A 10,711-nucleotide genomic window follows, 5' to 3' on the forward strand; every position below is an offset into this window, starting at 1 on the left:
TATTCCTAATATCAGTAATACTAATCTTCAGAAAGTACACATAGGCTTCAGAGCAGTACTACCACCGACACTAAAACAACAAGGAAAAAACACAAAAATATGACAGTCTGGATCCTCTATAGTGACTAATGGGATCAAGAAAATGTAGTCTGTACATACAATGGGATTTTCCTCATTTATTAGGAAGAATAATAGCATGTCATATGCAGGGAAGTGGATGAATCTACAAAAAATTATCTGAAGTAAAATATGTCTTGTTCAGAAAGACAAATTAATTGTTTCTGCATGTTGAAAACAGAAGACAAATAATTTTGAAAGACAAATGCTTTCTGCTTAAAGAAAAGTATTTGCTCAAGAAATCAGATGTGAACCAAAACTAGCAGAGAAAATATTTGCAGCAAACACATTTGATGATGATAGAAATATCCAAAATGATAAATGAAAAGCCAGATCAAATATGGCAAAAAAGTTAGAAAAGAAATTTTATTAAAGACAATATTGTAAGAGGAAAACAAATTCTGCTAGGAATTAAGTCACAAAATATCTTCACTAGAATTCCAGAATCCAGGTAAGAAGTGGCAAAGATGTAGAACAACGTAAAGTCAAATTTATGAAATGTATAAAATCTGTGTCTTTTACTCGTTCCATCCTCTTCACAAAACTCAACACCAACAGAGATCACAAGGTTCCTTTGGATGTGTTTCCAGTTTGGAGGTTTTATTTCTTTCTCCCAGGCAAAATATTCCTTAAATTACACTATCTGCCATTAGAACTTCCCCAGGGTCAAATCATTGTGGCCACAATTTTGAATCTCAAGAATGGTGATTTTGTGTTCTTTATAAAGATATCCTACCTTAAGTGTCTAATAATAGCAATTTAATTGCAATGAGAAGCAGATTAGGACAGATAGTAGGCCTACTATTTATTAGTGCCAAACATTGAAGAAGAGGGTTTAATTTTAACATGTCCTTCTATGTATAGAAGAATCTTCACCATCCTTCCATCCTTTTTCCTCCTGCACTTCCCTTCTAAAACCACTCTCAGTTTTTGTCATCTCACTTATTTAGTCTTTATTTACATATAAAATCTACCTTTAACTCACAGAAAGTTTCCACATACATTCTGTTCTCAAATATGCACAAATTCCTCTACTATCATACCATGATGAGGTTCTTAAATTGATAAAATGAATATAATTGTGACATTATTAACATTCCAAATCTCTATTGTATATTAGGTTTATTATGCTCGTGAGTTTTGTACAATGTAAAAATCATCTAGTAAAGTGAAGTGTCATTGTCCTAAAATATGTCTTATTCATAAGGAATGAGAAGACCAAGAAACTGTGGTAGTACAGTCCTGTCTCTCTTTTACCTCTTTCTATCATTCAATAGAAAAAAGGAATTGAGAAGCAAATGTAATTGTGCATGGTAGGTTTGTAGTACAGTTTTCAAGGTAGATACTCTTTAACATGTATAAATGACATTCTGGAATCTCTCTTTTGCATATCCCTTCCTTTCAAACCTCATTTTAAAAGAGAATTGTTTGACCATTCCAAATTGTCCATTGCTCCAATTCTGATTACTCTTTCTCATATTTATATTGGATAAATGGTCCTTACTTTTCCATTTTAATCACCCCTCTTTCTCTCCTCTTCCTCTAATTCTCTCTTTCTTTCTCTGTCTTCCCTTTTTACCCCTGTCTGCAATATTAGTGTTTCAGCTCAATGATTCCCAAACAGGTGCTCTACCACTTGAATTTTCCCTTAGGCATTTTTATTTTAATTATTTGTAGAACAGGGACTTACACTTATACCCTGGCTGAGATGTATCTGAGATGACAGGAACTTGCCACCCTGCTCTCATATTATGATGTTTTTTTTATGTCCCACTGTGTCCTTTTCAGCTAAAATAAGTGCATATTATGGTTATGGCATCAAGTATCTAAAGTTGTATGAGTTTTTGACTAATTGAAAGACTTTTATTTTAACACTTTCAGTAAGTTCTTGCTTGGTTCAAACCTATAATCTGGTATTTTGCAGCATATCAATGCTATAGGAATAAAAGTTTTCTCTAACTATAGATTTTTATTTATATTGTATACTTTTTTCAATTGAGTACCTGATGTTGTGCTATTTAGACAAATACACATATGATTTAAAAACATTTTCAGCCTATCCTAATATAGAAGGACAATTGTTGATACGTAATATTTTCCATTCATCAGTGAAAAATAAAATTAAAAATGAAATGGAATCTTCTAATATTTACAAAAGATAAGATACTTTTATACTTCAATCAAAGAATATGAAAAGCTTAGAATACAAGCCATGGGAAATAATAGTAGTAGGTGACAATTTGCTCTGAGAAACAGAGCATAAAAACTTTATGGGAAGGGTGAACCAATGTAACAGCAATACTCAAAAGACACTATGTTGGAAATAAACTTTACAACTTGCAGGGGAAGTCACAGGGGAGGCAAAGCTGGAGAAAACTGAGGGAGGGGATAACAAGGTTTGACAAGAATTGTACTCATCACCATACTAATGTAACTGTAACCCCTCTGTACATCACCTTTATAATAAAATTAGATTAATTCAACGAATCTATATAAATCATTTATAAAAAAACAACAGCAATAGAGAAATGGTTTGCTACAACAGTTTTTGATTCTCTCTAAACTCAATAACTAGAGACATTTGTTTGAGTGACAAAGATTCATTTATTTCTTTCTTATCATCTTTACAGACAACAGGCAATACAGTATGTGACTTGAAACAATTTTCCACATTTATTCCTCTCAGGTCTTAGAAAACAGGCAAAGTAGCACTATATTTAAGTTTTCAAATTTAGTTTTGTAAAATTTGTTAATTTCCTAATTTTCTTCCTTGAGTCACAGAGCTCTGCCCTCATTGTAGCTTGAATGTATGGATCTTATAAACAGCTAAATATTTGAAGAAAGTAGAACAGTGTATCAAAACATCTCCCAAATTTATGACATTAATAGTAATTATCAAAGATATCATCTTGTTTAAATATTATGAAACCAGAAACTCCTGTGTCCAGAATTATGCATCTATTAAAAATCAAACTAGCAAAGAATATGAATCATGGTATTTTACCTTTTTTGAAAAATAGCCTTTGTCCTTGTTTTAGAGTTCTGTACCTTTTGTCTTGTATGCAAGTCTAGCTGTTTGGGGGAGGGAAAGGGTGAAAAAGTGCAGCAGTGATAGTAACTAGAACAAGGGTGAAAAATATATCTTTTTATCAATTGGGTGTGTGGAACAAGGTAGTCAACTTTGATACCTTTACTTAGTCACAAGTTTAACATTCCATAATTTTCTCATGGCATTTTTTACTTCTGCATTCCTCAGTGTGTAAATCAGTGGATTGAGAAAGGGTGTTCCCATGGTATAAAATATTGTCACCATCTTGTCCTGTGGGTATGTGGTTGGAGGACGAGCATACATGAATATACAAGGAACAAAGGATATTACCACTGCAATGATGTGAGAAGTGCAAGTGGAGAGAGCTTTCTTCCTTCCTTCCGCACTGTGGTTTCGCAGAGAATGCAAGATGACTATGTATGAGATCATCAGAATCAGGAAACTGGTTGAACAAATTGCCCCACTGTTGGACACCGTCATCAGGTTGACCATGTAAGTGTCAGTGCAAGCAAGTTTCAACAAGGGCTGCACATCACAGCAATAATGGTCAATTAAATTGGGCCCACAGAAGGGTAAATTTAACAGCATGACAATCTGAGAAGTGGCATGTGTGAAAGATCCCATCCAAGCAAACACAATCAAGATGATGCACACCTGGCTTCGCATTATGGTTGGGTAGCGCAAGGGCTTACAGATGGCTATATACCGATCAGCAGCCATCAGGATGAGGACAAAGATCTCCATGCAACCAAATAGATGCAATGCAAAGACTTGGGTCATGCACTCATTGTAGGAAATAGTTTTCTTTGCAGAGAGGGAATCTGCAATAAGTCTGGGGGCTATGGATGTGGAAAAGCAGAAATCATCAAGGGACAAATAAAAGAGGAAGAAGTACATGGGGCTCCCAAGTGTCCGGCTGGACTTGATGGTCATCATGATAAGCAAATTCCCCACTACAGTGCCTCCATAGAAAATTAAGAAGATGAAAAACACTATTTTTTGTTTTTGAGGATCCTGTGTCAACCCCAACAATACAAATATAGTTACAGTGCTGTTATTAGGCATCGTTTCAGTTGATATGGAGCAATCACACTTTACAAAAAAAATCTGCAAAAGAGCAAAGCAAAAATATAAAACGACTGCTGAGTTTTAGCAGCTGAATTCATGTCCTTAGTCATGAAATTAACTTTTCAGTTGGTTACTACTTTTGACTTGTATTTTTACCAAAATCACTAATTTAGTATCATGCAAGTCAATTTGCATGTTGCACATAACAGTAAGAACAAACAGTTCTTTAAACAAAGTATTATTTTAGGTGATTTCTTAGGAGGCAACAGAGCTTGTTGATTTTATGTAATGATGTATTATGAATAATAGGATAACATGGTGAATACACTGAGAAAACTTTTGTATAATTTGATTTACTATGTTTTGACTTTATTTGCACAATTTGTAATTACGCTGTAAGCAACACGTGGGATACATATTTTGAATACTTCAAAGTAGTTGTTTAGTCATTAATAAAATATAAGTGTGCATTCTTAGACACACAGAGAGTGAGTAAAAGTGGCAGAGAGAATGATAGTAATTATTGAATATCCTTCGTTTCAGAAAGGAATAACAACCTAGTCTGTTCAGTTCAGATTTAAGGAAAATGCTATACTGGCTAAATTGAGATCCTTTAAGTTTGCTTTTTTATTACATTTTCATACAAATTAATGTGATAGTGATGACAACATGACAGAAAGGTGAAAAGAACACCATAAATCAGAAAAGATATTCATATGAAAGATTTACAAAGAAAAAAAGTCCTTAGAAAATGATCTCTGAATCGTTAGTCACAACAGACACTTTCAGTCTTATTCTCACTGTGTATATTTGTAATATCTGCTGCCACATGTCAATATCAAAGTGATATAAAAAGAGAAATGATGTTAACTTGGTTTGTTTAATCTAAAAAGTATTTTATTTACCACAGAATACACTTATTACATATTCACATTTTTACATATTTTGACGTTATTATACCTTATTATTTATCTTAAGTATAATTATAAAAATATTTAGTAAACATTTTTGCATTAATTAATACACAATGTATTTACTAGCATTTATTATTAAATAAATTAACAAGTATACATATAAATATTAACAGCCATATATGTAAATAAATAAAATTTCTAAAATATTTATATTAATATATTTATTAAACACAAAAATATGTTTTATACCAAGCATCTGCAAACATATTTTTAATGTTAATCATTACATTTATATACATTTATATTTATATAAATATAAGTACAAATATTTTAAATATTGTTAAATATTATTTTTATCTATTATATTTGTATTTAATAAATGTATTTTTATTTTTTAAATATATTAATGCATATGTAAATAAACACTGCATTTTATCTGTAATATATAAATATAATTGTATGATAAATTTGTACATATGTATATGTAATGCAGTCATTTTCACAATATATTTAAAAAAAACTGCAGATGAAAGCATTCTCACTTGAAATAAAAATATATTTCACAGATATATATTTACCAGAAAGATGAAAAAGAGTTTATTTTTCAAAGGTATCCATTTCCTTATTAAAAATAAAGATTTAAATATCTTACCTCAGAAGACTGGAACTCACATTTTCGTATCACTGAGGCATCCTAACTCTCTCCTGTGTAGACAGGCAGTCTGCTGGCACTTTGGGGCCATTATATTAGATCAAAAGGCTTGAGTAAGTAAGATCATCAGTACACTCTATATCAAGTCGTAAAATTCAATAATCTTTGAATACAGAATGAACCAGACTAACAGAAACTACAAGTACACTGGCTTTCTGGGATATTTTCAAAATGAATTATTTCAGTACACAAATGGGAAAGCTATTTTAAGTTTCATGAATAAGTAATAGATAAGTAATCTGTTCTAGTATCTACATGTATTTGTATTCATATATTGCTATGAACAATTACCCAGGGGATACCCAGGGGGACATACTGACAGGCTAGTAGACTAGTCATTATGTTTACTAATTATTGACATATGACAACATAGCAGCATGCAGATAGAGTCAGATTAATCCTGATCCGTAGGAATGTAGATCAAGCTGCTCTTGAAGAAGAGGCCTGTTTGAGTCATGTTATATTCATGGCAGGATCATCATACCTGAAGAGTAATTCCTGAAAAATTTCAGAGTGGTAATATTTCTTTTTAATTAACTTTAAAATGATCTAATAGTGCTTAAGTAAAATATCTAACAGTCCTTACCTTGCATTGTCATTAGCATTAGGAAATACTAGGCATGTCTTGATTGTCATCTTTTCTTCCTGAATTGTAAACCATTTCAGGAAAGTCCCTATTCTTCCATGCCTGACATAATGTGGGAGCTGGCTGTGCTATTACTATTCTGCAACTATGAAACAGGACCACATTAATAGAAATCTTACCAGCTTTGGTAAGAAATGGAGAAAGTTTAGTGTGTTCTGTCTCCTTTCTTTCTTCATCAATAACTTGAGCATTAACTCTTTCTGAAGAGAATTTTAAAAGTGCTTCTAAAAATTTAAAAGTTCTTCTAATTAATGTCTGATTATCTTGAAGTCAGGATCTCTTGGGTCTCCCAGAGAAATTTATGATTTCACTCGGTTCCATAATCATTGGATATTAAAAAAATCCCACTCCTCACACCGGATTTTAACTTGCATTTTCTCCCTTTATTCCCTCGTGATACATTTAACAAGAATGATGTAAAACATTGGTGTTTTGGAAATTCATTCCCTAATGTGTCTCTTCCCTCCCAATTGAGAAATCGGAGTCAGTTGAGGGTAAGAGCTCATTCTGCAATTTGTGTTTTATTATGCAAAAACATAGGATATTACTTTAACTATAAGTGTCATTTGGATGATAGATGCTATTTTTGTCTAGGATAAACAAAACAATGTAGCACTTACACTTCTGTTTCTGATACCACTCTCTAATAAAATGATCATGGAATCAAGGTTTATTTTCCAGTCAGTCTAAGCTGGGAATGTATAAGAAGAAGGTCCTGTGAGGTACAAAGGAAGCAAGTGAAAGAATTCACATAGCACATGCACAATGATGAGTGAATTCACCTAGACATGGGTCATTTCAAAGACTATATGATGGCTAAATATACAGGAATAAAAGCATCTAAATAAACGACACAGAAGTAAATGTAACCAGAAATATTTATTTGAATCTTAAATATTTTTTAAAATTTACTTTGTGTTCCCATCGGATTTGTTTTCTACTTAAGATTAGTTTCACACATCTTGTGTGGTGTGGGGGCTATAGAAGCCAGCCATGTGTTAGTGTGTTCAAGGCAATAGGACTTTTTGTCTGGAGTCCCCTTAACACCCACCAGTGCTCCCTTAATGACTCCAAATTTGGCCTTCTAAGTAGTGGCTTCTCTGTTCTCATGACTGGATCTATCTCGCAACATCTGGAATATGCTATGTGAGGCTAATATGTACCTGGTGGCATGAGAGGATGAGAAAGGCACTTCAGTTCTTTGAACTTTTTCAGAGCTTTATGTTGTAATATGGAGGTCAAATCTGGCCATTGCCATCATTGGCCACAAGGCGAGTTGTACTATCTGGCATCTTGTCTTCATGGGTGTGCTTGGAATCCTAGAGGAAGGGAAGTCCCATCCCAGGTAATGGGTATTCTTGAATCCCAAGAGACAGGGGTGGGCACATGGCCTATAGGATACTGAACCTGTCAGTCAAGTGCTTGGGACTGGGAGCTTCCTATTACCCTGCCCCCTGACCTGAACCTATTTAGGGTCAAACCAGCTTAGGTGCCATTATGCCATGACACATGTCTCCATGTTTGAGTGCTGTGTCTTGTCCCCATGACATCCCAATTCAGCTCTCCATTGGAGCTAATTGGTTTGTTGGTACTGTTTTTGTTCTTTCTTTCCTCTAGGGCCTGTTTCCTGATAGTGTTAAGGGTATGCATGGGCTACAGGCCTTTGTAACAACTGGCTGCCTGCAGACTGCTAATGCTCTAATAAAAACTCCAAGATTCAATCTGTCCATATGTGGCTTCTCAGATAATTTACACATATATAACAATGCTAATCTTGAGAAAAACATATTAATGAAAAACATAACTGAAAACTTCAGAGAAATCTATAACTTAACCTCCTGAAATCTGCCCAAGTCACTCAGAATGGGAAGATGTCAAGCAGTGGTCACTGTCCAGTTAAGCAAAAATAATGTGAGGAATAAATCAACATGCTGTCCTGGATTGGGCTGTGGAGAGAAATAGGAAAATAGTTTTAAATATCTGAGTAAAGGGGGCTGGGAATATGGCCTAGTAGAAAGAGTGCTTGCTTCCTGTACATGAAGCCCTGGGTTCGATTCCCCAGCACCACATATATAGAAAATGGCCAGAAGTGGCGCTATGGCTCAAGTGGCAGAGTGCTAGCCTTGAGCAAAAAGAAGCAAGGGACAGTGCTCAGGCCCTGCGTCCAAGGCCTAGGACTGGCAAAAAAAAAAAAAAAAGAAATTCTGAGTAAAGCACAAATAATATTTAGTCATCTTTTTGATAAATGCTTCATATTAATTTGAGATGGTAAGTTGGAAAAGTAAGTTCAAGCTTATGGAGACTCTGGAAAATTTTCACAAAGTTTCTAGTAAATGCAGATCTATTTGAAAATAAACTTTTTAAGTGATAGAGAAAAATGTACTATTATGTGTAAAATTTGCTTTAGTCTAATGAATTCTCAGGGACTGTTAAATGTGGAAACAATTTTTATTTAAGTGTTGATATATATACCATTTACTAAAACATAGCATTAAAATATCATATTTTCCATTATTGCTATTTTTATTGAATTTTAACTGTGGTCCAATTCATAGGGATATAATGCATTATTCTTATCATTTGTATATGTTTAGCACATTGCATGCCATTTAATTCACATTGTTTTATAATCATTGTTCTTGTCAATCTACAGAAACTCTTGATCTTAAAATGCTGGAACTCTGGTTTTTGGTATGGCTTTGACCTGTGATGTTCAGAATTCTTCCTCCTTAGTATCTAGCATTATAGGTATTGGCACTGGCACCTGGCCAAATTTTACATTTTTACCTTGACTATTGACTATATGTTTAGTTTGATTTCTATTGTGGTGTATCTCCTTGTATTCTGGCTTGAAAGAATCTCAGCCTTCCTGGTATTGAATTTCTACTGATGCTGGGATCTGAATACAATGCCTCCTTTGCCATGCTGCCAAAATCCTACATCCATTCAGACTTTACTATATTTTAAAAGGAGGAACCCCTCAGCACTATGACTACAATTTCTCTTGTGTTAAGTCTGAAAAAGTACAGTTTTATATATTTGTGATGGCAATTAGATTTTTTTTTGTCAAAAAATCATTCAGTCATCAGAGCTGACAAACATTTTAGATGTAACTTGAGATTATCTCCTTATTCGTTGACAAATGTAATGAATCAACTTTGGTTTGAGTTAGGATCAATAATAAATATCAACTATAATGACAATTGTGGTGTTATTGTAATGTCAATATTTATACCTTACCTTTCAAAATTAAACACAGATATCAGAGCAATGCAATTACGTGCAGTAAGCCAATCAAGAAGAAGCACAAAAAACATGAAAAAGCCAAATGAAACTGATTTTTTTCCCCTAGCAGACCACATCACTGCTAAAGAATAAACTACATTTGCTTTTGCTTCACACCATGATTGGGCTAGCAAAGTTGTGTGCTATTTCTGTCCACATATACATAAATCTAGGGCATAGGAGTTTTTATAATATTTATTTATTTTATTAAGTAATTGCACAAAAGGGTTTCAATTACAATTGTCAGGTTTTGAATACATCTTCCTCCATCCCATCTTTACCCACAAGATACACATTTCAATATCTGTATAGTGGCCATTGAATATTACAAATCAAGATATAGTAAAGACACTCTATGTTCATGTTCATTGCTATGCTATTCATAATAGACAAGATACAGAAATAGCCCAGGTGCTCTACAAGCAATGAGAGGATCAAGAAAATGTGGTATGCACATTCCTATTTCTCTTTTACCTCTTTCTACCATTCAGTAGAAATAAAGAATGAAAAAGCAAGGGTAATTATGAGTGGTAGGTTTGTAGTACAGTGTTCAAGGTGAGATACTCTAAGGTATGTATAAATGACTTTCTGAAGCTCTATTTTTTATCCATTCTCCTTTCAAACCTCAGTTTTAAGAGAAGTGCCAGTTTGACCATTCCAATTTGTCCAGTGCTCCAATTTCTGATTACTCTTTCTCATATTTATATTGGACAAATGGTCTTCATTTCCCTTTTTAATCTCCTCTCCTTCTCTTCTCTCTTTCTCCCTTATCCCTGTCATTCTGTCTTTATTTCAGTCTCTTCCTTTTTTTCCTGTCAGTAATATTAATGTTTGAGCTCAAGGGTTTCCAAGCAGGTGCTCTACCACTTGACCCATCCCCTAGGCATTTTGATTTAAACCTTTATGGAAATATACCCTGG

At 33.7% G+C, this 10,711-nt stretch overlaps 1 protein-coding gene across 1 annotated transcript; it reads right to left on the bottom strand.

The window, feature by feature from the left end:
* Nucleotides 1-3,307: 3,307 nt before the first annotated feature.
* LOC125361903 (olfactory receptor 4C11-like) lies at nt 3,308-4,231 on the bottom strand. Its single transcript, XM_048360516.1, has one exon. The coding sequence runs from the start codon at nt 4,229-4,231 to the stop codon at nt 3,308-3,310; it is 924 nt and encodes a 307-aa protein (XP_048216473.1).
* Between the last annotated feature and the right edge of the window lie 6,480 nt (nt 4,232-10,711).

Source organism: Perognathus longimembris, chromosome 13, assembly GCF_023159225.1.
Source record: "Perognathus longimembris pacificus isolate PPM17 chromosome 13, ASM2315922v1, whole genome shotgun sequence".
Classification (NCBI taxonomy): domain Eukaryota; kingdom Metazoa; phylum Chordata; class Mammalia; order Rodentia; family Heteromyidae; genus Perognathus; species Perognathus longimembris.

What these genes read in the sequence shown, in the direction of transcription:
- LOC125361903 (XM_048360516.1), bottom strand. Translation starts at nt 4,231, where the DNA reads ATGCCTAATAACAGCACTGTAACTATATTTGTATTGTTGGGGTTGACA.